This window comes from Styela clava, chromosome 8 (genome assembly GCF_964204865.1).
Source record: "Styela clava chromosome 8, kaStyClav1.hap1.2, whole genome shotgun sequence".
NCBI lineage: Eukaryota > Metazoa > Chordata > Ascidiacea > Stolidobranchia > Styelidae > Styela > Styela clava.
The window spans coordinates 9,041,417-9,068,931 of NC_135257.1; the positions used below are offsets into that span (position 1 = coordinate 9,041,417).

The 27,515-nt window shown below is 35.3% G+C and overlaps 3 protein-coding genes across 4 annotated transcripts; 2 read left to right on the forward strand and 1 right to left on the reverse strand.

The window, feature by feature from the left end:
* Positions 1-612: 612 nt before the first annotated feature.
* LOC120345504 (uncharacterized) lies at positions 613-14,761 on the forward strand. Of its 2 annotated transcripts, XM_078115080.1 has the most exons (28): positions 613-856; positions 1,049-1,447; positions 1,696-1,766; positions 2,254-2,370; positions 2,584-2,736; positions 3,052-3,176; positions 3,413-3,590; positions 3,947-4,081; positions 4,462-4,566; positions 4,738-5,028; positions 5,255-5,345; positions 5,665-5,846; positions 7,402-7,547; positions 8,207-8,294; positions 8,551-8,653; positions 9,024-9,178; positions 9,310-9,484; positions 9,563-9,659; positions 10,053-10,269; positions 10,343-10,620; positions 10,710-10,876; positions 11,341-11,482; positions 11,618-11,716; positions 12,281-12,899; positions 13,011-13,111; positions 13,366-13,456; positions 13,646-13,819; positions 13,965-14,761. In XM_078115080.1, exons 2-28 carry the CDS (start codon positions 1,139-1,141, stop codon positions 14,290-14,292), a joined length of 4,737 nt encoding a protein of 1,578 aa, XP_077971206.1. In that variant the 5' UTR covers positions 613-856; positions 1,049-1,138; the 3' UTR covers positions 14,293-14,761. The 2 variants fall into 2 exon arrangements, with proteins under 2 accessions (XP_077971206.1, XP_039270908.2); XM_039414974.2 differs by lacking the exon at positions 613-856 and having other exon boundaries at positions 883-1,447.
* Positions 14,762-16,262: 1,501 nt separating this feature from the next.
* LOC120345507 (eukaryotic translation initiation factor 3 subunit H-like) lies at positions 16,263-20,671 on the forward strand. Its single transcript, XM_039414979.2, has 8 exons — positions 16,263-16,439; positions 17,617-17,770; positions 18,165-18,332; positions 18,460-18,559; positions 19,208-19,357; positions 19,427-19,541; positions 19,973-20,111; positions 20,426-20,671. The coding sequence occupies exons 1-8, from the start codon at positions 16,389-16,391 to the stop codon at positions 20,524-20,526; spliced, it is 978 nt and encodes a 325-aa protein (XP_039270913.2). The 5' UTR covers positions 16,263-16,388; the 3' UTR covers positions 20,527-20,671.
* LOC120345505 (uncharacterized) lies at positions 20,364-27,515 on the reverse strand. The gene is made up of 12 exons (XM_039414975.2): positions 27,185-27,515; positions 26,480-26,821; positions 26,258-26,409; positions 25,919-26,031; positions 24,473-24,576; positions 24,028-24,130; positions 23,795-23,940; positions 23,461-23,580; positions 22,919-23,122; positions 22,500-22,667; positions 22,182-22,308; positions 20,364-21,522 (listed from the first exon to the last, which is right to left on the reverse strand). Exons 1-12 carry the CDS (start codon positions 27,228-27,230, stop codon positions 21,333-21,335), a joined length of 1,815 nt encoding a protein of 604 aa, XP_039270909.2. The 5' UTR covers positions 27,231-27,515; the 3' UTR covers positions 20,364-21,332.

Sequence of the window (27,515 nt, forward strand, 5' to 3'; positions counted from 1 at the left end):
AACAACTTGATCCTATGGCGAACCACTATCTCTTGTCCATTTGCTAGCCCATTTCGGATATGGAATTGGTCAGCCACCATACGGAGGTGAGGAGTCCAGGAATCCCCTCTGGCACTACGCGCCATTGGGAAGCTTTAGTTCACGACACAAAAGTGAAGTCGCTATAGAGCAAATTCAGGGGTAGACTTACAGAAACATGTTGGATTAGATACACTATAGTCAAAGCTTTCATTGAATGATTCCATCTACCACATTCACATATGAACAGTTATTTATGGACTTGAACATTTTGAAAACTGGTATGACAGCTTCCGAATGTAAAACTGTTTTATCGTTCTAATATGGATTTTAAAGACCCTGTCTCCTTGAATTTTGTTTTGTTTAAAGCTTTCCGAGAAAGCTTCAAAATCCTGTCTGATTGCTACATTTGAGTACGAGTATAACAAAAGAATTTTTTTTGTTGAATGGGCCTTCAGTTTTCTATTTATTTCTCGGAAAACAGTCGGTTTGTTTGGCAAGTTTTCAATTACACAAGTCAATTTGAAGAGTCGTTAACTAGTTAGTCAAGTATCCAAAAATTCACAAGCTCATTGTTTCTAAGATCTCGACAATTGCCAACTGCTCCCACACAAGAAATAAGTTTTAGCTTTGCTTATCGGAAGTCTAATCGCGGAGTGGCAGAGTCGTTTAAAAGACTAATTCGCCAACGAGAATATTGTTAAACATGTTTCAAAAGCAGAAATTTTAAGTAAAGTTAAAATCGGAATATATGGTCGTGAGGTTATCCAAGAGTACTTGATCTAAAAACGAAAGTTTGTGTCGGCGATGGTTTGGCAAACACGTAGGCTTCAATTGAGTGAGTGTAGTTGTATTGTCTTGAAACTTCCGCCAGGAAAATATTTTGCTTGTTGCTATCACTGATACCCATGTATCTATGCATGTGTGTTTGTTCATTTTATAATATTAATATGGAAGGGCTTAAAAAAGAAGAATTATAGATACTAAACTTTTGAAAAATTGTATAGGCCTACACCATTCTTTTTTTCAGATGTCCATCCGAATTTGTAAAGCTTCTCTAATAGACAGACGAGATCTGAACTAGACGAAAGGCGTTATAGTGGTTGACCTAGTTCAAGTTATGCTACATTCTACAATGACTCGATCATTGAAGTATATTTGCGCGGCGATCACAATAACCATTCTGGTGTGGATCGTACTGCAACGAGGAAATTACTCAACCATCGACAAAAAAACAAACTTATTATTCTCAAGTCGTCAATCTCAATATCGAACTCGAAGCATTCAAGAAAATACTGATTTCTGGTTCACTTTTGAGGGAATTTTATTAAAATGGATGAATGGTTTATTACACTGGATTGAAGACAGTATAAATGAATATTTAATTGTGGACGAGGTACACAGACGAAAAAGAAGTTCAGATAGTTCGGTAAATAGGATTTTTATGGGTATATATTATTTTATATTTCTATTTGGTGCAGCATTGATCTCTTTTAGTCGAGAATTCGTAACTCAACTTCTAGTCATCTTATGCTTCGAAATAAATACTTAAATATACTTTTCGCGTCCCAATTTAACATTAAAGTTGACCTCCCTAACACTAAACTTGAAACGAAATTCGTAGACGAGCTTTTTACACCTACAAATTCTCATCCAACTGCATTATGTAATTTCTAGGGGGACGGAGAGACAATATCTTGCGCTGATTCTCCGTGTGTACATGGGAAATGCATTGATATTGATAGCGGGTGAGTTTTTTGATGTTGGTTGTCACCTAATAAAGACAGATATACTATATAGTAATAAACTATATATATATATATATATATATAATAAATATATAGTCTATCTATAGCGTAAACATTTGTTGATATGTGTCAGAAATATCGTCAAACTTTATAAATTTCCAATTTGTGGCGAGGAATGAATTTGGCATTCGATTGTATTGTATATTGCAACGTGATGTTATGCCATTTCCAAGCGCGTAATATGTGATAGAAGCCATCATGGAAATGAATCAAAACATTTAAACATCAATATCCTCACTCTATAAGTCTAACTAATTTCAAATTAAAAATTCTATACATAGGTGTGATCTTTATTCAATGATTTGGTTTTTGTCTGAGGATCATTACTATGATCTCAACATCATCCAATAGGTGACGTTGTCTTTCTAATTATGACGTAACAATATTTTTGTTGTTGACGAATCTTAATTCTCTATATATCACTTAGCTATCAATGCAACTGCAGTCCGGGATGGGTTGGAAGAAATTGTGACGAAGAAGATTTCTGCAGCAGCCAACCTTGTCTTCATAATGGCGATTGTGTATCACAGGATGGCAGACAAAGGTTAGTATACTTGCTCGCTGCAGCTAAAGAGTAACTTGTGTCGTCCATAAATGGGTTAGTTATCAAAGCAAAAAATGCCATATTGTTAAATAGAAAGCTTCAAGCTTTTTAGTGTCAATTAGTCGTTAAAGGTTCGAATTCATATCAATTGGTGAACAGTTGCGCCGTATTTGACATATATAACGTCGTACTACTTTCTCCTTGAATTTTCAGATGCGTCTGCGCCGATGGGTTTGTTGGAGATATTTGTCAATATAATAAAAATGAATGCATATCAAATCCTTGCCAGAACAATGGAATTTGCATTGATGGTGTTAACAGGTTTTATTGTGACTGCCCGGATGGCTGGACTGGTGATGTTTGCAGGTAATAATTTCATGCAATAGAAAACATCTTGTATTGATTTACTGTAAAATGCTATTAAAATTTGTATTTTCGTTCCATAGTAATTCAGTGCAGATCCTTTTCGGTAAATTCATCTTGAACAGAATATTCTAGAATGTTTTTTTATAAGTGCAAAATAGTATCAATCATTTTGCTCTGTTAATTAAAGGCGATTCGTGCAAACTACTAGAAGAGGCTTGTTTCAAGGTCAGAATACAGGAGATCATTAAAGCTTGTCGTTGGATTCATAGAATTTTGATTTCTGTAAAGTTAAAACTCTGATATTCATTTTCCCAGCGAAGATATAAACGAGTGTGAAAGTTCTCCTTGTATTCCGAACAGAGGAACATGCGAGACACCGAGAATAGGAATGTATCGATGTAGATGCGTACAAGGATTTTACGGACAACGTTGTGAAAAAGGTTACTCACCCCCACCAGTTTATTCTATCAATTTCTTTATTTTATCTATTATATTTATAATTTAATATCACAATGTCGAAAATTATACCCAAGGGAACCACCGACGTTTTCTGAGCACGTGATCCGATGGCCTTCTTCTTTTATTTCACTTGCTTTACTTTCGTTCAAAACAAAGGCTTTCAATGCAATGCAAAGTGAATGTTGGAATCTATTGATTATCTAGTATACATTTTTAGATATTGAAGAATGTATTTCATTTCCGTGCTTAAATGGAGGAAATTGCATTGATTGGAGAAATAAATATTATTGTAAATGTGCAATCGGCTTCTCTGGCACTAATTGTGAAATAGAAACAGACGAATGTGAATCACAACCTTGTCAAAACGGTGCTCTATGTCGGGATGAAGTCAATAGGTAAGATATAAGATGTAGTTACATTGCAGTATTCGTATTTTCTGTCGATTATGAAGTGATTTTGGTACTGCCGTAATGTGTGTATCAAGTTAGGGTTAGGCCATAATTTTATTCCGATTTTCCTTGTTTTCTATTGCGAGTTCGGGAACTGTCTGTGTTAGCCAAGTGAATATACCCCCTCTCCATAGGTTTCAGTCCCTTTATACAACTTGATGTAAAATGGACGAACAAAATTAGTTATCTCCATATTGGTACACACACTTATGGAGTGCCGTGATTTTCATATTACAAGCGATTCATTTTGTTCTTTTTTTTTTATATATTTTTGGTCATTTAATTTATGTAACCTTGTACAGATTTTCTTGTGAATGCACCAAAGGATTCCGTGGAATTTTATGCGAGGAAAATATAAATGAATGTAACGGCACAAATCCTTGTCAAAACGAAGGAAAATGTATCGATGAATCTCCGTTATTCAAATGCGAATGCGGGTTCGTACCCATTTTCTTCAATTTCATCTAATGTATAAGATTTAGGATCTCATACTTTTCATTTCATTCAAAATTTCGTTGTAATATTTATATATTTCATGATATTCAAACTACTGTTAATACTGGAATTATCATTTTTTTATTTGACGGAATTAAGTATTATTTATTTCGATTTCCACAATTCGTAGGAATAACAAAATTTTATTGATAAACTGACTTCAAACATATGAACCTGGGTTTAAAAATCTTGATATTATATAATTCTAATAATTATATAATTTTACAACCCCATCATTATTTTCAACATTCGATTTCCTGGTGCGTTTGGGCCATTGAGAGCAATTTAAAATATATTATTGAAAATAATACTTTGTTTTCAGTCAAGGATTTAATGGAAAGTTATGTGAAGTTGATGTGAATGAATGCATAAGCGGACCTTGCGTTAATGGAGGTTCGTGTTCTCAACCCAAACCAGGTGAATACAGGTATGTAGTGAGATTTATTATTCCGGAAATGATTCTGACATAACAGGTTTACCCTTTCATCCCCCGCGTTTAACCCGTCTCACTGTCTTTTTCTAAGTCGAAATTAAAAAATCCGTTTTTTTATTATCGGTTATTAAAGGGCATAAAAATCAGAGTTTTCCATTCTCTCAGATGTCACTGCACGAAAGGTTATACTGGTACAAACTGCGAAACGGATATAAACGAGTGTGCTAATAACCCTTGCAAGAACAAAGGGACTTGTAAAAATGAAATCGGTCGTGCAACCTGCGAGTGTCCACCGAGATTCGGTGGCGATTTCTGCCAATCCAACCTAGATGAATGTGCATCTAAGCCTTGTCAGAACGATGGAACTTGTGTTGATATGGAGGCAGAATTTACTTGTTTTTGCAAAGATGGATATTCCGGAGATTTCTGTCAGCTAGATATAAACGAATGTAACAGGTGAACTATTTTTTTTTCAATTACCTCAGGGAATAATTCGACTGGGATGTATATACAGAACAAAGATGAAGCATTCGTTTAAGTTTGGTTTAATAGAAAATCTTAAGTCTCCATACCTCTTCCACGTTGCCTCTATAGTTTTAAAGATTGTGACTCATTGTTCGGAATTGTGGAAAGCATTATTAAGTCTTTTCATCTAGTAAAATCTGGTCTATATGAATTTTAGTTATCCTTGTAAGAACGGAGGGAATTGTGTCAACAAAGTGAACGAATATTCCTGCGTTTGTCCATCGGGGTACATTGGAGATACTTGTGAAGTATGAAGTTTTTTTTATACAACCTTTGTTACGCGTAATTAAGTAGAAAGGTGAATAAAGCGTATTGCACACTACAGATCGAATGAACATAGATTCACTTTCTCGCCTGAGCTCCATTTCAAAGTCTTTTGTTCATCAAACTACCGTTAGATTGAATTTTAAGTCGTTTTTGCACCAACCTATGACAGACAATGGGAAGAACATGTATATGCAAGGGTTTTGGCAAAATAAATTTGTTTTATTTTGTTTGGACTATAAATATCACTTTTCCTAATAAGCCGGAATACATGTGTTGGAAAAGTGCTCTGATAATTTATAGGTAAACGTTAATGAATGCACGAGTCAGCCTTGCAAGAATGCAGGAACATGTGTTGACGGAATCGCTTCGTTTTCTTGTGTATGTGCTGCTGGTTTTGTAGGAAATACTTGTGAAATTGAAGTCAACGAATGCCAGAGTTCACCCTGTATGAATGATGGTACATGTCAAGATCATTCACAAAGGTAACACGAATATTTTTATATAGTGCAGCATTTATTGAAATCAACTTGTAGACTAAATTCCAACGGTGGACAAACCGCGGCTAGCTCGCTGGAGTTTTTATGCGGTTTTTCTCGCTAGCATTAATTACCATCCGAATTTAAGTTAGAGGAACTGTAGTGTACTTTTTTCCAATTTATTAAGCGGTGGAAGAAATTTCCATCAATGATTAAGACATTTTATGTTTTAGTATAAAAACCGTTGTTGCGTAGAATTTTAAATCAGTCAAGCGACAAATCTTACGTCACAATGGTCAAATGTATTTTGCTGTGTTGGCGGCATTGCAATTTGATTGCGGTTAGTCTCACTTGAGATATGTCAAGTAAGAAGCAAAAATACGAAGATGAAAACATAGGTGTCAATAAGTCTGAATGGGAAGAAGAATACGCATTCACTAGTCAAGAAAATAAACCTTCATGCTCAATCTTTCATAAGCTACACAGAATAAAGTCAGTAATGTCGAACGTCACTATGAAACAAATCACAAAAACCTATAGGAAACACAGATTAAATGACTTCAAATTATTACCAAAAAGACATCAGAAATTTATGATATCATTTGGCGAGGAATCCGATGCATCAACTGAAGCTATTTTTTTTTATATCATGGGATTTTGCTCTTGCTAAACACCCATAATCTGACTGTATTTTGTGAAAAAAACAATATTGCTGATGTTGTTGCAGTCAATAGCCTAAACGCCTATTTCGCGTCTCCCAAATTAGTATCAATGTAACAATGTGTTACATTGAACAATAGTTACAATGTGAAATGATTTACAATGAGCTCTAATATTAATAATTCCAAAAATAATGCGGCTCTCACATATTTCTGATTTCTGTCAGCTAGATATAAACGAATGTAACAGGTGAACTATTTTTCAATTAGCTCAGGGAATAATTCGACTGGGATGTATATACAAAACAAAGATAAGGCGTTCGTTTAAGTTTGGTTTAATAGAAAATCTTAAGTCTCCATACCTCTTTCACGTTGCCTCTATAGTTTTAAAGATTTTGACTCATTTTTCGGAATGGTGGAAAGCATTATCAAGTCTTTTCATCTAGTAAAATCTGGTCTATATAATTTATGTTGTGTAATTATGTTTAATTTTTTTTATTGTTTTCTCTCATATTTTAGTTATCCTTGTAAAAACGAAGAAAATTGTGTCAACAAAGTGAACGAATATTTTCACATATTACTGACTTGCTACATGCGGCTCTTATACCAAAAAATCCTGCCCACCCCTGAATTATTCCCTATAGTTTCGACACATAATATGGAGAAATATTTTTTTCCTAATGATCCATCGAGTTTGATCCTTTCAATATTATCTATGGGTATGCTATGTACAGTAGTTCAATGTTATGGAAAGAACATTATGTTGATTGAAAATACCCAGATAAATTACCCTTCACGTAAAGCCTAATTCTGTTTACACAATCATGGGAAAGTAGCTTAGTATCTGTATTATTTGAAATATTTTATGTGTTCGCGCTAATTACCTAATTCCTTCTTAATAGATATTCATGCTCATGTCTTTCTGGATATGAAGGAACAAGATGCGAACAGAATGTAAACGAATGTGGAAGTATACCTTGTCAAAATGGAGGAAGATGTGTTGATTTGATTAATAAATATATTTGTGAATGCATAGCTGGATTTCAAGGTTAAGATGCTTTTTTAGGTTATTTCTTCGAAATTTAAGTACAAGCTTTATTAACTCTTATATATGACATTGTGATATAATTGTCAAAAGAGCATTGATACCATGTCTTTGTTGATGACTACATGCTCGAAAGCTAGAAGAAATAGAATTCAAATCAAAATAAACCCAAGCGATTCTTAAATCGTTACTCCCGTAGTGTATGTAACAGGTTAGGGTTAGGCCATAACTTTATTCCGATTTTCCTCATTTTAGTTTTCTTACGAGTTCGGATACTGTCTGTGTTAGCCAAGTGAATATCCCCCCTGCCCATAGGTTTCAATCCCTTAATACAACTTGATGTAAAGTGGGCGAACAAAATTAGTTACCTCCATATCGGTACACTTCTGGAGCGCCAAATATTTCACTTATATATCATATCAAAAGTGATAATTTCATCAAAAGCTACTTTCTATTCCTAATCCAACCTAGGCATGTATAGAAAAGCTTGTCTAATTTCAAAGTACACGGTTATATCACGAACGCAAACTTCCAACTTAGTGCATGCCTCTTTTCGTACAATTTTTTTAGTCATAAAGCTACATAAAACTACAAGTTCTAAACTATTGTTTCAATGTTGAATATATTATAATGATCCGAAAATCATCTTTAATATCTTGCAGGACTCAATTGTGAAGTCGATGTGAACGAATGCGATTCTAATCCATGCTTAAATAAAGGAACATGTGAAAGTGGTGTTAATTCATATAGGTGACAAATTGCCTGATATTGAAATATTTATATTTCGAATCAAGTTATATAAAGTGTTCCAAACTCAGCTGTATTTTTATTTTTCCCACTACGTATAAAAACTGAAGCTAATATTTAATGGCTGCACAAAAGTAACAACAACAATGTGCTGTTACTGAACGTGTCGCCAGTAGCATTTTTGACGCATTTGCCGTCGGCGTAACATTTCATCTCAATTTTTATTAAATTAACCAAGCTAATGAAAATCAACGCCTAGGTGCCATTGCCCGCCATCACATACTGGAAATTTATGTCAGAATCAAGTACAACTTTGTTCAATCGATGTTTGTAAGAATGGTGGGAAATGCAGTGAAGACGGGGTATGGTGTTTCATTATTCTTCCATTTATTCGGTTCCTCTTTTATTGAAATTGTTAACAACATTCCCGTTTGAATAATGTTACGCTGTTATCTCATTCGGCATAAAGATCTCCTCTCTGCGAAAGAAATTTTAGATAAGCAGCCAGTAGACGTTAAAAATACTAAGTTCTAGGAGCCAAAGTGAAATATAAATTCAACCATTAACAAATTTTGTGGTCGTATCAAATAATTGTATCAACAGCACGTGAAGACATCGTTCACGAATTCATGAGAATGAAATGATAAAAAGTCTGATACGACACAGGTCTTGGTTATACAAAATGTTAGCAACAACACTTTGCAAATGGTAAAATATCTTTTACAAACACAGAATAAAATTGAATGTGAATGCGCTGTGGGTTTCTCTGGAGAAAGGTGTCAAATCAATATAGACGACTGCGCAGTTTCAGTTTGTGAGAACGGCGGTATTTGCATGGATGGACTTAATACTTTTACTTGTATATGTCGACAAGGCTATTTAGGAAAGTGAGTATTGTTATAGTCTTTAATTTCAAAGTAATGCCCTGTCTGTAAAAGTTTCATCTATAATGTTACAGATGATTCAAATAAGCAAAGTCTTTTGTATACAAGATCAAAAAATTGTAGTTTTCTTTCAGAACTTGTAATGACACATCCGAGGCAGAAGCAAATGCGTTGAAACAAATGCTGTTCTCCATAACTCCTGCAGCAGGAATATTAATACTGTGTATCATCGTCATTGTTATTGTGTTTTCCTGCTTGAGGAGGTCAGGTGTCAGTACGAAGGAGGCCCAAGATGTCAACAATTTGGCGGTAAGTAGGTATCGAACACAAACTGTCGAACATCATACTAAACATGCTGGTTTATTTGTGGTTGTTTGGAATCTTCAGGACATTTCGTTGGAGAACACTCAAAGAATGGATGATAAATCTACGCAAGATGATAGTATCACCAAAGAGGGTGAAAAGAAAAAGAAGAAGAGCAAAGGTGTTTTTACTTTGTTATTTGAAATTCATCAGTTGTGAATTGGTGCACACAGCGAACATGTGGTCCCGCTGTTTTTAGAATCGCCTATGGCCAAGTAATAGTAAATAGTAAGATAGGAATAGTAAATATACCGATAATATCAATTTATGCTGACGACCTCAACCAGAATATAAAAAAATTGTGTAGACCATGTGGAACAGTCGCATATTTATACATTTATTTACGTGTCTGGGTTTCTTGTCTATAGCATTGCCTGTGTTAGACACTAACTTTTTACCTATACCTTTTTCATGCTTTGATCTAATGGCGGTCTATTCGACCGAAATCACATCACTCCTACCTCTGGCCTATTATAATCGTATTATTATGATTATTATAATTTTATTGTAATAGAGAATGGAAAAGGTCAGCACACAAAATCTGACAAGACGCCAAGTAAGGCAAACAAAAAATCAAAAGCAGGAAAATTGGAAAATGGGGAAGTTGTATCCAAGGGCAAACCGAAAAAGAAGCGCAAAGATCTTCTAGCTGGTGAAGATGATTCAAAACCCAGTGACGTCGAACAAGACAATTTGATGTCGAAAGAAGATGACAAGATTGCTGAAAATAAGTAATGAAATTTTTTTACCTATGGCGTTTTTTATATTTGTAGATCAGCCAATCTAATGTATTTAATATTTCAGTGACAAAACAGACAAGAAGGAGAGAAAGCACAAAGAGAAAAAGAAAACAGAGATGGACGATGAGAAAAAGAACAAGGAAAGGAAGCACAAATCAGAGAGAGGTAAGAAAGATAACAATGAGAAAGAGAAAAGACGACCAAGAAAAGGAGAAGGAGATATTGAGAAAAAGCACAAAAGGAGAGGCAAATCAAAAGCCAATGAACCCGGAAGTAAAGAACTTCATGGAGAAAAGAAGCATCGCAAACACCGGGAGAAGGGCAAAAAATCGAAGACAACTGGTGAGTCCTACAAGTGTAATCTTTCGTGTAATGTAAATACTCAAGAGATATAAATCTTCAACCGAGTGCTATGTTAATATTTTACCTAGAACAATCGCCAAAAACCGAAATTAAGGATCCCGTTGATAGTGATGAGGAAGATAATTCAGCAAATATTCCTAATGAAATTGGTGACGATAACTTTCCGGTAAACGAACAAATGAATACCCCAGAAGCAAATCAATCATCATCAGTATTGAATAGTCCAATATTAAAGGTTACCAAGATTTTTATACTTTCGTCAAAGCGTATTTTTATTAATTCAAAAACGATTTTATAGATAGCAATGTTCAACATATCTGACTGACAAGAAGCATGTACATAAATTAAAACAATCCAATTTAGAGTCATTTCAGCATTGGTTAGTTGAAATAATCGAAATTCCTTCATTCCAATGACAATTTTTACTGTTTTGTGGAATTACGTTATAATCAGCTTTATATCTCCAAAAAGTGTTATTGAAAACACATTAAGTTTATGCCGACCTATTACAATACAATTCATATGTAATTCCTTGTTTCTAACTGAATTTACTCGTGAATATTGGTAAATCTCCAGTCCTTCAACTTTATTGTACGTACTTGAATTCAACTTCAATTGTGTTGAGATGCCACCCCATTAAATAAAACGCATAGTATGTTCACATTCAATTTAAATTAAGTAAATTTCTGGTATATACAGGACAGAACTTCTTCACCTAATTTCGATTTAAAAGAAGAAAGTTCTGGAAACGAGGAACATGCTGCTGAAAATACGAATTACCAAGAAACTCATTCTCCGCGAGAACAAATAACTGAATTATCGGAACGAAATAACATTCCAAGTAATCTATTACAGATCTTTAGTTTAGTATGACCTTTGCTAAATCTTTAACTTTGCATAAATTATATTTGAAATCACCGACGTAATTGCATTTCGATTTTAACTATTCTGTTTTCATTGTTTATTTTACCTCCAGATTATCATCAAGATCTACCCATCAAAACAATATCTCCAAGAGAAAGAATCGGACGAGAACAAAGACGTCATCATTCCCAGCAACCGCAAAAGGGACCAGGTGAAATATTTAACTAAAAAAATATTCAACTTAGACATTGTGAATTAGCTTAGAGTTACATAAAAGTAGCAAAGGCAAATAATTTCGTGTAAAATAGTTAAAAAAATTTTAATTCGTTTGTGGTAAATGTTTGATTTGAGTGAAAATAACCTTGTGTCGAAAGAAACGCAAAACGTGTTACGTCCTTTGCGCAATAATTGAATTTTCAAACAATAAATGCGACCGCCTAATAAACGACACAATAACGTTTTTACAATAAGGCAGGGCAGCATGTTATGTATTCAAAGACCTAATACGAAAAAGCAGTTTAGGTTGCTCATTTCTGTTATAAGTGCCATTCAAGGTTACAGTTTTCAATTTACCATTAGATCTTTAAATTACTTACTACAAATTCGTTTATAAAAATTCAGCTCCCTAGCCCTACCCTTCGTCACCTACCGTATGTTTTTATCCAAATTGTATCCTATTCTCAGAAACAGAATTCCGAAATGCTATGATTCAGTTTACTACCTAATTCGACATTCAACACGAACAACGGAAAACATTTTTTCACATTTATTTTAGATGATCCAAATTATCATCAGCATCACGGGAGGTTTCCTTTTAATCATGATTACGTCAAAGGCCTTCAATTCGAAGATCAGCATTTGTCTCAAGGTGGCGCCCCGGAACACATCGCAAGTAGTCAACGATTACCTGTAAATGATTCCTATCCTGCGTGTTATCCCTACTATTTTGCCGAAAATATGTATGCAGATGAATACATGGATTCAGAATGCAGCCCAAACTTGAACACTGGAAATAAAATGCCACCCTATGCGCACGAGGACGCCAAGAAACCCGACTATGGTGCAAGCCCCTCAAACAAGAAGCATACAAAACGCTCAGATGAAGTTGCAGATTTGGAACCTAAATTCCGATCACCCTGGGAACTTGTGCAGAACAAAAAGACAATGCCTGAAATGAAGTCTATCGTCGCTAAAGATATGTCACTGCATCAACCGTCTGATGAAAAGAAACCGTCACCTGCCGGAAATAAAGACTTGAAATCCCCTTGGCAACCCGTGTGGAAATACAATTTTCCACATCTTCTGATGGAAGATACGCAACTAGATCGCATCATAGAGCTACCGAAGACAAAGCATGGAGGAAAAACATTCCAAGTCATTCCAAGGCGACGAAGGTAAAAAGTCCATAGGTCATGGAAGCATTGCAAGATAAACGGAATTTCTAACTTGTTTGGATTACATAGCCAACTTCATGTTTATGCATATATTATTACGGAATTTTTCAGGTCAGAATCACCTTCGCCAGGAGGCAAGAGATCTGTCGGAAACAATCGGCTAGGAACTCCATTTGTTGACAAACCGGTAACTCGGTCTGAACCTGATGGAAGTGAGTTTATATATTGCTTCACGAGGAGATTGACGATTTAGGCAAAATTTAAATGATATTTTTGCAAAACCATGCCGATTCATAACTTCAAATTTTCATAGTTACGACAGAATGTAAGCTTTGCCTAAAAATCCTATTGCTAAATCTAATAAACTGGACAACTATTCTCTTGCAACTTGTACAGGCATGGTGTAGTATTGGCCAGTACATCATTAAAATGATATTAGTGAAAATATCACCTACAACTTTTCCAGATTCTTCTCCAAAATGTGAATCAATATGGAACAAAAGTCGACAAAGCAAAACTTTTTTGAAGGATAATGTTACGAAGCAGATTGCTAGAAGGTACATACACAATTGTGTCTCATTTCGCCTAGTTTATTAAGTAACTTTTTGTCTTCACTACCAATTCATTATTATTTTAACACTTTTCGAATAGAGACAATCTCATAGCTGTTTTTATATTAGGTACTAAACCACAAATCATTGGTTGGAAACGTTTTTTATATATCCGAAACGTTTATACATTGACAGGCAAGAAAACGGACACACGTTTTTGCAATTAGATAACAATGGTTCATTAGAATCTCCTTCTCCAAAGGTACTTTCTTATAGCCGACATTTCACGCCGTCCCCAGTACACCAACACTCGCAAAATGAAAGTGACACAAAGAAGGAAGAATCGGATTTTTATGCGAACCAATACAGGTATTTTGTAATAAATTTTACCAAGCAAATCAAGCCCTAGCCCCTCTTATGAAATTATGTCCGACTTGGACCATAAAATTGAATAAGGCATAAGCTAGAAAGATGCAATAGAATTGCAGTGTTTTTTATAAATCATTTTATGCAGGCCTTATCATGAAAGACCCATTTCCACTGCCTCAGACAAATCACGTGATCAAGAGGAAATATCTGAGAGGACAACAAGGCCTAATCATAGTTTGAAATCAGAGAATTCATACAGAAAACTGAGCAAAGCGGTCAATTTTGCTCCGAGCACCTTTCCTCGAATGCCCCCACCATCTTATAGAGAATCTGAAATGACGGACGGAGTTGAAGATTTTGTCGAGAACAATGGTAGATACTTTGACAATGGAGGATGTTTTTATCCGAACGAATTTGGCATTCGGAACCCACTGGGTATGAGCAGAGAAAACGCGTTTGTAAAGCGACAATAATAGAGCCGATCTAGATGGCCTGAATTAAGTAAAACGAAGCTTGTAGACATGTGGCTGATTTCTTTTATTTGTTATAAATTTGACAATATTGTTATTTTATAAACACTATAAATTGTATATATTACTAGCTTTTTTACATGTCATTTCTGCAGTTCCGGCAAAATTTCACTTTTCAACCATGCCGTTTCGATCATAATGTATGAATTAAATTGTCTCTGCTCTTTAGAATGAACGATATGGTATATACAGTAATGGGTGTCTCCAAAATGTCGTGCCCCAATGTACCACGTGTCCAGGAGAAGTGGGACACGTGGTACCCGACATTTTGGAGTCACCGTACAGGTATGATATACCGGGACGTAATAATGTTTTTCGCAGCGAACTATTGTCTTGTGGTTTGTTGGTACCGAACGTGGTTTATCATCATTTAAACTGGATAACTTGCTTTTCATATATCTCCTTGTAAAATTATTGTGCGTAATGGCGTCTTCAATAAAACATCTATATTTTCATTCGATGTGGATTTTGGCATTAATATTTTACAGCAACAGCAAATGCTATGTTCAGATAAAAATATTTAATTCACAATTGAACTCCAGGCACCGGCTGTGTTTCAGCTATTAGATTAAACTACCAACTTTCGTGATATAAACCAAACTGCTCTCTGTCCAAATGACTCTTCTGAGAATGCAAAATACTAGATAAGGGTTGTTAGATTCAGTTAGAACAGGGTCGTCCAACCCGTGGCCCGCGGAAGTATTTCGAGTGCCCCGCGCTGTATTCTTTAGAATTCATTAAAAAAAAAGTTGAGTATATTTATCATTCGAGTGATGTAATGTGCAAAGATATGATACAAACGATATGCTTATTTTCCTGAAATGCGCTCTGCCACCCCTTTCAAGATGCAATAGTCGCTACGTATATACATAAAAGCCATAGCACATACATAAAAGCGAGCTAGCCCCAGATTGAAAATTCGTTAAGAAATGTATTTTTCGGGTTGTCAATGTTTCATGTCCGGAAATAAAAAAAAGGCGTTTGCAAAAATAGGCTTGTCAAGACAGACGGTTCTCGTCTTGTTGAAAAGCTTGGGAATTCTATAGCAGAAACTTTAATTGCAGTGGCCCGCGCACTTAATAGTAAACTAAATGTGGCCCTTCAGTCAAAAAGGTTGGACGACCCTAAGTTAGAATATGGGATTTGTCATTTTCTGGCAGTATTTCACTGTACTGTAAGTTCATCATCTGGCAATGATTTTAAAGTCATATTGTCTCCACGCACTCCACGACTCCACGCACAATGAAATGATTCGACAGTGATCCTCCCATCATATTTGTTGTCCACTGTAGGATAAATTTGTATAAAAACAACAAAATTACGATTAGCACAGTTTCACAGCCATAGCACAAAGATATATATTTTCATTGCATAGCACAAGGAGCTAGCCTAGGAAAACGGCCTATCCAACAAATCGCTGTAAATAGATGAGTTTTGTATAACTTAGCTTAGAAGGCTATAATATCAAAAAGTCAAGAGTTTAGTCGTACCTAAACTATCTATATCTACCTTTAGCATTTCTCCTGGATTATACAGACGCCCCCTCAACAATATGCAACCAGTGAGCGCTGGCTCCTAGAAACGATTGGTCGGTTAAATGTTTCGTGTCGAAAATACGCTACCGGACGCGGCACATGGAACAACAATAAAAAACAGTACTCGTGAGACGCCAGCGGAATACTGTTTACATTTCCCACCGGGGAATAACGAGTTCATAAATTCAGATGTGTGAATAGGTTTGCTAATCGTCAAAATTTCATTTTACAAAATACTAAACTATAAAGGGTAATTAAACTTTTTAGAGTGTTTTAATCACAATATACTTGCACAACAATCGTATTCAACTTTTATTGAAGCTGAAATTTTATCCGCATGGGATACAGTTTGATTTCGCCATTTCACCAAACAGTGATACTACAGACACATGTCACGGTCGCATACGCCACTTTGGCATACACTACAGCTGCTTAATTTTGCGCGTTGCAGGCTTTTGTAGTTTTAATCGCAGGTCTCCCTTGTTTTTTCATTGATTCTTTGCGATGGATTTGGGAATTGGAGCAACGGTTAAAAATGTTCAGATAGATGGTTTGGTAAGTTGTTGCTTTTTTTAGATAAAAAAATCGTTACAGTTAATGCCTTTCAATTTTATATTTGAAAACTCAGAAGGTTGACACTCAATAATACCGGTATCGGTACCCTGCAAAAACTCCACCAGTCCACGGTACCGTACCATATGTCCGTAGTCTATGTATGCCTGACCTCTATTGTATATTTAAAGAGGTGTAGGAAATGGAACATTGTAACTACCGGTATGTCTGCATGTAAAATAATAATTCTACTGTTATAATGTCTTTAGTGTATAGTCTACCCTCTGACCAGTGATAAGCTGGAAAAATCATAACAACCGGAACGCACCTAATTGCAAAAATGTAATAGGCCTATATATATTTGCAACACAACGCGAACATTTACAGAAAGTTTTGTCTGTCCTAAGATAGAGCCGAAGGACTGCAAGGAAATATGAAGAAATTATCTGAAATATGTCGGTGTAAAATTACAAGAATATTAATAGCAATTCAACACAAACATTATTATTAGAAAGGTATAAAATGAATTTCTATGGGGTCAATGGTCCGGAAAACATCTATGACGCGCTACTGCTGTACTAATTATTTGCGTGATGTGATGTAAAAAGAATTATGAATTATGATGTAACAAAACATGAATTAATTAACTAAGATTACCAGAGGAATCGACTTTTTGTACCATAATTTTAAATCAACAACAGGAACGCAAATGCAATAAAATGTCCAACAACTGGAATGCCTTTCCGGTGCGTTCCGGCTACAGCTCACCACTGCCTCTGACCCTAGTAGACATCACAATTGCATAAAATGACTTATTAGGATTTACATATATTTATCTCGGGGAGAGGAAATCTGGTGAGACGGCTTAATCATATAACATACCTCAGCCTCTCGTCCAGTTACCAGTCCATGTTGTATGGGATTGTTAGCCTGTTATTTGTTTCAAATACATTGACTTGCAGATTTGGTGGTGGAGGAAGCTGTAAATGTGAAGCGGTTATGTTAACCACCCTAGGCCCCCAGGATTCCAGCAATCCTTTTAATTATCTCCAACAGGATTTGAACCTGAGAACCCACGCAGGGTAATCAGAGGTGCGGTGGTGAGCGTATTCCTATTGCTGTAACGCTTAGCACGATACGCCATACCACCAAGATTTATGTACTTCATTTTATAACACAGGTTGTCATGAAAATAATCAAACACTGTGAGGAGGACAACACCGGACCAGAACTTGTGCAGGGAGTATTACTTGGACTTGTTGTTGGGGAGACTTTAGAAGTCACCAACTGTTTTCCGTTTCCTCGTGTCCCTGAAGATTCAGAGTTCGATGAAGGTTGGTTACAGTACTAAATAATTTGTTTTCTTAATTTGGTTTTTATTATTTTTTTGAGATATTAAGTTTCATAGGGCTTGGGATGTTCGTTTGTGCATACTCTCATTGATATTAATTTTTTTATCTTTTTATATATTTACTATTTCTTTTAATATACTAGGGATTACAGTCCAAGTCGCAATCTTTTCTTGTTATTTTCGCTATTTATTTTTATTTTGCTATTCAACTTATGAATCCCATGAATATAAAACTAGTAGGCCTATCAAACTAAACATTTTTAATTACTCAAATTCAGAAAAAAAAACTAGCAATATAATGAAGCCCTTGAATTACATGTTGTAGTATCACGATGAAAGTTTTGCAGAGCTTATGATACTTATTATACCCTTTACAGTTCAATATCAGATGGATATGATGAGATGTTTACGTCATGTTAATATAGATCATTTACATGTTGGATGGTATCAATCATCATTTCATGGAAATTTTATCAACAGACCTTTCCTAGAATCCCAGTTTTCATATCAGAATGCCATTGAAGAATCTGTTGTCCTAATATATGGTAAGATTTCTTATATAGCTTTTAATGTTCGGATTTCTATGTATTGAATGTATGATGTATCAAAAATTAATGTTCTTTTTTTGTGTATGAAATAATGTATTTACTCTGACATAAAAATCCTATTTAGATCCACTGAAAACAGGACAAGGAAATCTTTCACTAAAAGCTTTCCGTCTTACTCCAAAAATGATGAAATTGTATGAAGCTGGTGAATTTACAGTAGAAAGGTAAATATATGTTACACTCATAAGGAGATAATAACTATTGCTGTGATGATAACAGTAGTGTGGAGGTTGCTATATGCCCATACACTGTAATATGTATGATAGGATTGGTTTTAAATATTAGCCATTTACTTCATGCACTATTTTCTATTTTGTTTTCTGTTGTTGTCATTTGTTAGAAAATTACTTCGATTGTTTTCAAAGAATCACCTCATAATTTTTGTTATTTCTAATTCAAACTTCCTTTCTCCATTACATGGATAATCTCAAATAATCTATACTCTCGAAGTATGTGAACCAAGATGGCGGACACCGGAACGTAGTTTGTGTTCCAAGGGAGGGTTAGGCCATAATTTTATTCCAATTTTACTCATTTAGTTATATCGGCTCGAGGACTAGCCAAGTGACTCCCGTAGTATTTGTAGTTGAAATTAACTGGTAAACATACTATGTACCGGTGTCCGCCATCTTGGTTCACATACTTCAGGAGTACAAAAAAAACTAGTGTCCTGTGTCCATATCTTATTTGTCTGTCAAGTATACTCTCAGCTGTTCGTTTAGTTTGGATTTGGATAAAACCTCTCTCATAGTTGCCGGTATTTTATTGTACTATTCTCAGCTAAGGTAATGTGATTTCTACTTTATTTTAAGCCTTAAAGCTCAGAAGTTGGGCTTCACAGATGTATATGAGGAAGTTCCTATAAAAATCAAAAATTCACCTCTTACTGGACTCATGTTGTTTAAAGTAAAAGATGAAGATCCAGTACCGGAAAAAGTTAATTATTTGAATCTTGCTCACAAGTAAGTATAAACCTGATGAGTAATATTTTGTATTTTGACTTCGTTACCATATTTTGTTCTCGATTTTAGTACAAGTTTGGAGAGACAACTTAAACTGACAATGCAAGCAGTTGATGAGTTAACTCAAGAAAGTGTAAAATTTGTACAATATCAAAGAGCAGTTGGGAAACAACAATATAACAAAGTTAGTATTAATAACATCATTGCACTTATTAACATATGGTGAATTCTCATTTAGGAATACCATGAAAGCATATGCTTTGACTGACATATTATTCTCTTTATGTTATGCCTTCAAAGTAGGTTAGTTTTTGAATCCCTCTTTAACACTTCGCAAAGTCATTTTGTGAAGACTTCTTTTGTGAACACTAAATAAGGATTCAAAATGCTTCATGGGTGCTTAACGTTTAGAGCTCTGGACCTAAAGCGGCCTCGGGTTGATTATAAATCATGTAGGTGATGTCGAACAGTTCTTCCCAAAAACAATAGTCACTTTGCCAGAAATAAACCATTGTTTCCAAATTGTGGTGTGAGAATACCTCGTAAGTTTAAACTGTGTTTTCTTTTCTATTCATAAATTTGTTCAGTCTAGTTCATTAAAAATTTGTGTTTCAGAATACTCATATCCAGCGTAGAAATGCAGAGAATATTCAGAGGAAGAAAAACGATCAAGATCCACTTCCTGAAGAAGATTTGTCTAAATTATTCAAACCAGTTGCCCAACCACCAAGAATTGATGCCACTTTAGCTGCAGGTATTTTGTTCAGAGACCTATGACTATTTCAATTCCTCAATGAATTAGTTATGCCCCAGTTTGTAGTTTTGAAACAAATTCATAAGCTGGGATTACACTCATATTGATATTACAAAATGTTAATACAAACTGGATCCGACTTGCACTATTTTTTTTACAAATAAATACCTCAGCAACACGGGATTCTGCTTCATAATCTCATTATATGTATATTGAGCATTCAAGATTCTCTCTGAATAAGACCAGAACGAATTGGTTATTTTTATCTATTTCATTCAACTATATATATATATTTATATATCATATTTCAACAGGACAAGTAAAAGCGTTTTGCGGAAATGTCAATACATTTACAACTCAAAGTTTGGGAAGAATATTCATGGCTCAAGCTTTTGATAGTGCAGAGAAGTCTTGAGAAATTTTTAATTGTTTGTGTAAATAACTACCCAGGAGGATGAAGGAACTATATATCAAGGATATCTGTTGGAGGTTTTCAATAGCTATGTGCCTTGTTTGAATTGCTGATCAGAACTTGAATAAAGAATATGTGGGACGTTGTACTTTGTTGAGTTTTATTGTATTACTATGAATTTGGGGAATGATTTTGTGATTCAAGCATTAGAAATACTCTTGCCTTTGCAGCCCTACATCGGATCTTGACTTCTATGTGAATTATAACCTGCGAAACGGTTTCAGGACTTGTCCCGGAATCGTGTAACGAGTCATTTAAGGCTTTCTCAAACAAGTTTATGCATCTGAAACGATAAGATCACCTGGTTTACTACACCTAGTCCACACCGGATCCTTATCCCCGCGAAGACCATAGTTTGCCATATAATTAGGAAGACAGGGCGAAGTATTTGCTAGTTCCTGTGATTCCTGTTTTGCTGATATATCAAGATGGGATTGCGTCCCATAGTATAGGTGTTGGTATTTAAGATCTCACTTGGGATTCACTGGCATGGGCTTCTGTGCCGTTAAAAGATAAGTCCGGTGTATGACAAATTGAAGTAAAATCAGCCTAGGAAGATTCATTTGATAAGACTATCCCATGAGCTCTGTATGATCATTGGATTCTTTCCATTAGACTTGTGGAAGCGATGTTCGATGCGAAACCTGATGGGGTTAATAGAATGTCAGAACCAGTTGTCTGCCTATTTAAGTCGGGAGCAATGGCCCAGGTGAACTGCTGTAAAGCATGAACATTCGGATTTTGTTTTGTTACTGACTGTCTCCATCTGATGAGCCCGATTCAGAGCAAGACTGCGAAGCTGCAGATGTCGTATCATCTGATTCATCATCATCGTCACTTTCGTCCTCATCAGAATATTGAGATTCTTGATCAACTTCATCCAGTGATTTCAAACTTGCTTGAGAAATATTAATTATTCTTCCAGCTTTTTTCCATGGACTGTAAAAAATATTTTGTCTGAATCACATAAAGCAAATCTTGGTACAGTGTTTGATAAACTCGTGAAATGAGGAGGCTTATTTATTTTTTAACAAACACAATACCGCCACTGCTATACCGGGTGGTAATTATTGATTACCAGAATCTCCCAATAGTTGAGCGTCCTTTCGCACTATTACACATCTGAATATCGCGCAGTAAAACCGAAGTAGCATGTGTCTCATTTTTCAGAAATGCACTTTTTCAATGTTCTGTCATTTTAAACCAGAGGCCATCTTGTGGTCTAGATTTTACTTTCGATTTTAGGGAGTGACTTATGTCCATTCGTGTGTGACAAACCTGTTAAAAATGTCCTCGTCAGCCACTTTTGTGCATCGGAAATAATACAAAGACATAACCGACCGAGGATAACGTATAGAAACTGGATAGAATTCTGAGAATCTTCCGTCGGGGAATTTTTATTTGTCTCATTCCAATTATTAATTGGGTTTGTGCCAAGTCTGTTTTCACATTTTTCTATTTAAGAGTGAGTTTGGAAAATGTCTCAATGCAGGTAATATTCTACGCACTGTACGCTTTTTATGACTACCAGCTTTTCTCATATTTCATATATATATATACGTATAAGTTGGATAAAACTATAACATTGAAACACATACGCTTTTATTGCCATCCAAGAAGCAAATGCTATTGCATTTGCGATGAACGCTGCTCCCAACGCCATCATCGCACCTGACCATGGTGTCACAGGTCCTTTCTGCTTACTTGCCGCCATTTCTGGGTTTTCTAAAATGCATTTCACTTCATTAATGAGACGATGTATATTACGGCATATTTTAAGGGATATTCCTGAAGCTTGAACTAGGTGTGTATAATTTACTACATCTGGAAAGTATGATTAGGTCGTTTCACTTACACCAGTTTCAATATTACCTCCGGAGTTTACGAAAGTTCACCATCACGGAAATAAAACTTACCAACACAGTCTGGCATAAGAGAAGACCACGTTCCATCGGCATGACATGTACTATTCGCTTTCCCCACCAGATCGTACCCTTCAACACAAGAAAATTCTACAGTAGAATTCGGATCAAACCAATACCCGTCTTCCAGGCCTGGAATTCCTGGATTTCCACATCCAGAATCTGAAATATTCAAATATTTGAACTTTTTTGAATTTGATTTTATTATGATAATAATCAAACAGAACTCATCAATCGGTTGAAGCTCACCCTAGGCCTATATCACCGTCGTATCTCGCTTAGCGACTGGTTATTCCGTAAGATGTATCTTTTTTATATCGCCCAAGGACAAGTACCATCAATTGTACCAGCAAATGTTTCAGGGTATTGAAACTATTGTTGTCCCCGTAAAACATAAAAACTTCATTACTCACTTATTTCACAATGTTTTCCCCGGTGTTTCCAATCACAAGTGCAGTTAAATCCAAAATATTCAGCAGGCGCTTTTTTTTGTAGGGATTCGCCCGGACTTGAAGATCCCTCATAATTTGGAATGGATATATATTTTGTTTCTTCTTTGAAATCCAAGCACACTCCTCCGTTTTTACAAGGTGAAGAATGACAAGGTGGAAAGTTTTCTGAGATTGATTTTGGTATTTGGTATGAATTTCATAACACACATATATATATATATATATACATATATTTACTAATTCTAAATCAGAGTTAAACAAAAAAAAATTATGCTACCAGAACGAAAGACTGTATATGAAATTATTAAAACTTCCAGAAAATGAAAATAGCTACAATTTATCGACCTTAATATGAACTTCGTCTAGACTAGGCGAAGGAATTTAGTGCTCGTCAAATTTCCGCGCCAGCCTGCTCTGAGTGTTCTCTGGTATAACATGTTTAATATTATTTTTCACTGATGGCGAGTTCCAAAGCAGCCATGCTTTTCGAAATTTAGAGTTACCTATTTCACACGCATCTCCTTTATAAAGATCTGTACAATCACATGAATATGTCGTATTCGAGTGTTTTCTGCAAATGCCTTCATTTTTACACGGATTCGGAAGACACGGGTCTTGAATTTCTGTTGGAAAAAATATTATAAAAATCTGTTACAATAGAGAAAGAAACTGAATCATTCCACAACAAATTCGCATCCCAGCTACTAAGTCGCACAGACGCATTCGTATAATTCTTACCACAATATTATAAACTATATAATAATATTAAATGAATAAGATAATAATAAAATATATGATAGAATAATAAAGCTACAATAACACCTGTGCTTAACTTACTTGTTTCGCAATTGATTCCTTTATATCCGACGGCACAGTTGCATTCGTAATGATTTATTTTTATTTTATCATTACAAGTTCCACCGTTCTGGCATGGACTAGAATTACATTCTTGTACATCAGTATCGCATTTTTGTCCCGTAAACCTGCGTTAAATATTACCTCTCCGTTTAAATACATTCGGAAAAGTTAGCTTTTTGCTATTGTAAATTTGAATCATTCAAATGACTTACCCATCCTCGCAATTACACTTGACTCTCACAAGGTCTGGCAGAATCTCACATTCACCGTATTGAGAACATGGAGACGGATCACATGGAGTATGATTTTCAGTGACTAAAATTTCAGAATAGGTTAAAAGTATGAAATTGTATTAAAATTTGAATAGATGGGGAAATTAATGTTATAGTTTCAAATTTAATCGGGGTCAAGTATATATATATAATGCGATTAAAGACATCTTTCCGAGCCCGTATTAACAAAATGTGAATAACGCCTCCAAATTTTCCTAATTGTAAAAATAGTATAGAGGCGATTCCCAAATACTTTGCAATGCTTTGCTTTGACTAATCCGTCTTGGAATACTTTGGTAGGAGATTATTGCTAATTATAATATGGCCCAAACTTTTCATGATACACATAATAACAGAGGTGAAGTGGATTACACATAATACAGACTTTGATATGTCCCCTGCATTCCTCTGAAATTGGTTGTAGCATCCGATACGAATATCATAGTAAATGAGCCCATTCCTCTGTATTCTTCTTCTGGTGTTTCATATCTAAAAATGAAGAAAATTCACAGTTATCAGCAGTAAATGAAAAGATAGTACATTTCATAAACAATCTCATATTTCATTCTTTTAGCTTGCACATTAGTCATTAGTGTGTTTGTCATATTTAGAACAAACTTCAAAAGCAAATATTTTGATTAGCAGTGTCTCCTGTTTTATGGGTGACCAGGTTCACACATACAGCCAAGACATACATATACATATGCAGCCAATCATATTATATACAGTCAATCACGCATGCAACAAATGTCATATACGTATTCGGTGTATTTTTTGACTGTATAATGCAGGAGTCATCAACCCGTTGCCCGCGGGCACCAAGTCGCCCGTGAAGACCACCACATGAGTCGCCCGCAGGTCTGTTCCAAGATAAGCTTAATAACGGCGCTTGTAAGTAAGCTATATCAATTAATTTTTGTCCTGTTAGTCTTGTATAAATCACACTTATGTCTTATTTGGGAACTGGTAATAACACTATATTAATTATTATGGTAACAATCATCCTTAGTTTTATTTCACCTCAGTAATGTGACGGATCATTTATTACTCTCCCAATTATGACATCACACAGATGTCACCTTCCACGAACCCGCGTTTTTTCGTGTCGTTGATTTGTGGAGAAGCAATGCAAATAATACAATTATTGATTTCAAAGAAAAACGAACGAAAACATATCATTTTCACGATGAATGGGAGGTGGATTTCCTTTTATCACCGTGAAGTACGGGCAGAAATAGCCCAAACATCAATCTTATGTTACGAGATTAGTGTTTGGTTCAAGCTATCTTTGTGAATTAACATTTTTAGACATGAACTTCACAATGAACTAAGCACGGAATACGCCTTACTGATTAAAATCTGCAAGACCCGCTCAAAGTTACAGTGTCAAGTTACACGCCGGATTACTGATGGAGTGCATTAAACCAGATTTGTTCGATTTTGGTTTTCTCCTTGTTGAAAACAAGATATTCATAATTAGTTAAATGTGTTTGTAAATGTAACATTCGGCAATACAAGTGTTAAGTTCATTTCATCTTAGGGTTATACAGGGTGTTAGTAAAAAAGTAGGTACATTGTGGACCTGTGGTTTCCGAAGATATTATTGTGGTGATCACTTAATTATCAATAATTGAATGTTAATCGAGAAAATATGCTTTTTTTAAAGTGGGCATTGAACTGGTAGCCCTCGGCTTAATCGGTATCCAGAAAGTAGCCCTCGGCTTCGAAAAGGTTGGTGACCCCTGGTATATTGTATATCACGTTACCAACCCCATTGTATCAAGGCGTATTTGATGGAAGTGAATGAAATATGACTAATGTTGATATTCACCCGCAGAATCGCTTGGATCCGATACTTGTGATAGTAATATTAATGTAATCGAAATCACACGTGATATTCGAATCGTTCTCGCCAATTTCGATGACGAGATCCCACATTTTGAACTGAAAAATTGTATAAAAACATCAAATATTATTACTGTAACCTCACTGCACTGCGTATATAAAGTAAATAAAGTTAAAGAAATACACTTTGCAAATAGGATGAGGCACAGAATAATGCATGTCACAATTGTGATGATGAATGCATTGTTTGGTATCACTCAGTTTTTAAGCCCTGATGGAAAAATTCTATTCTTTATCTTATAATACTAATTCAAAATTGTCATACCCGAACCAAAGATGTTTCGTTTCCAGTATACCACCATTTACAATATGCACTATTCGGATAAACGCTCTGTGTATTCTCTTCTGTTGGATAGTGAGGAGTTTTTAAAAGAGCAGTTGATTCTGTTAACTGGCCTCCGCATTCGGTAAACTTGGCTGAATATGGAATACAATATTATTATGACTTAACATAACAACATTACTCTTCTAAATAGACAGCCCCTACCGTTTGCGGGACTTGCTTCCTGACTTGGTTGTTCGACATTTGGGTCACCGTAGTTGCCATAATCGTAACTGCCGTTCCCTCCATAGTTGTAGTTACCATAATCCTGACTTCCATTCCCATAGTTATAATGACCATAATCATAACTTCCGTTTCCGTTACCATAATTGTAATTTCCGTTACCATAATCGTAACTTCCGTTACCATAATCGTAATTTCCTTTACCATAATCGTAACCACCATTGTTGTTTGCATAATTCTGATTTTCACCTTGCTGACTATTTCCATAGTCGTAACCACCATAATCATACCCACCTTGATTCGCATTTTCTTCTTGACAGTTTCCTAAAACAGAAATGCATATGGACGTATTTTTCCAGGTGGGCTATACATGTGCATGGCTAGCTATCTATTGCCCCCTAACTTTTGTGCTTCAATTCTTGATATACTCATTCCAAAATGAGTAAAGCAACTGTATCAATAAATCAAGGAGATGCTTTCGTTCGAGCGAAACTCTTTGCAAAATGCGATGCAGATATCATTCGAGACGTTTGATTTTCGGTGTTGATCCCGTTTATGTTTATTCGGCTAAAATTACTGATTCTTTTATCTCCCCAGCTTGCTTCGTTTATATGCAATTGTCTGCATGGGAGGGTAAATGTTGTATAGTTCAATTACTGGAAGCAGGTTAAAACAGACTTGTCTTACCTTGTGTGATTGTAGACATCGTGCATACAATTATAAGAATAAGCATCCTGTCTTGATTTTTTCGTATACCAACGTTGCTATTGTAGTTTACGAATACAAATTTCCTAATTGTAATAAGAAAGTACGATTACGCGCGCTATCAATTTTCAATATGGCGAGGCAAATTGCGTTTTACAGACGTTCAGGTAAATTCTACTGTGGCACTAGGTTGCAACTTTTATGCGCCATTATCGACAAATTATAACTATATCAAACGTGCTTCTGAAGTTGATGTAATTTACCCTGTAACTAATTTTTCCTCTCCTTCGTTAAGTTTTTAACATATTTGCTG

Excerpts from the sequence above, each read along its gene's own strand:
- LOC120345504 (XM_078115080.1), top strand. The coding sequence starts at position 1,139 with ATGCTACATTCTACAATGACTCGATCATTGAAGTATATTTGCGCGGCG. Across the intron at positions 8,295-8,550 it reads AGTGGTGTTAATTCATATAG|GTGCCATTGCCCGCCATCAC; the intron begins GTGACAAATTGC and ends ATCAACGCCTAG. Across the intron at positions 13,457-13,645 it reads ACGAAGCAGATTGCTAGAAG|GCAAGAAAACGGACACACGT; the intron begins GTACATACACAA and ends ATACATTGACAG.
- LOC120345507 (XM_039414979.2), top strand. The coding sequence starts at position 16,389 with ATGGATTTGGGAATTGGAGCAACGGTTAAAAATGTTCAGATAGATGGT. Across the intron at positions 18,333-18,459 it reads ATCTGTTGTCCTAATATATG|ATCCACTGAAAACAGGACAA; the intron begins GTAAGATTTCTT and ends AATCCTATTTAG. Across the intron at positions 19,542-19,972 it reads GGAAACAACAATATAACAAA|AATACTCATATCCAGCGTAG; the intron begins GTTAGTATTAAT and ends TTTGTGTTTCAG.
- LOC120345505 (XM_039414975.2), bottom strand. The coding sequence starts at position 27,230 with ATGCTTATTCTTATAATTGTATGCACGATGTCTACAATCACACAAG. Across the intron at positions 23,581-23,794 it reads AGGAATCAATTGCGAAACAA|AAATTCAAGACCCGTGTCTT; the intron begins GTAAGTTAAGCA and ends TTTTTCCAACAG. Across the intron at positions 22,309-22,499 it reads TCTTATGCCAGACTGTGTTG|AAAACCCAGAAATGGCGGCA; the intron begins GTAAGTTTTATT and ends AATGCATTTTAG.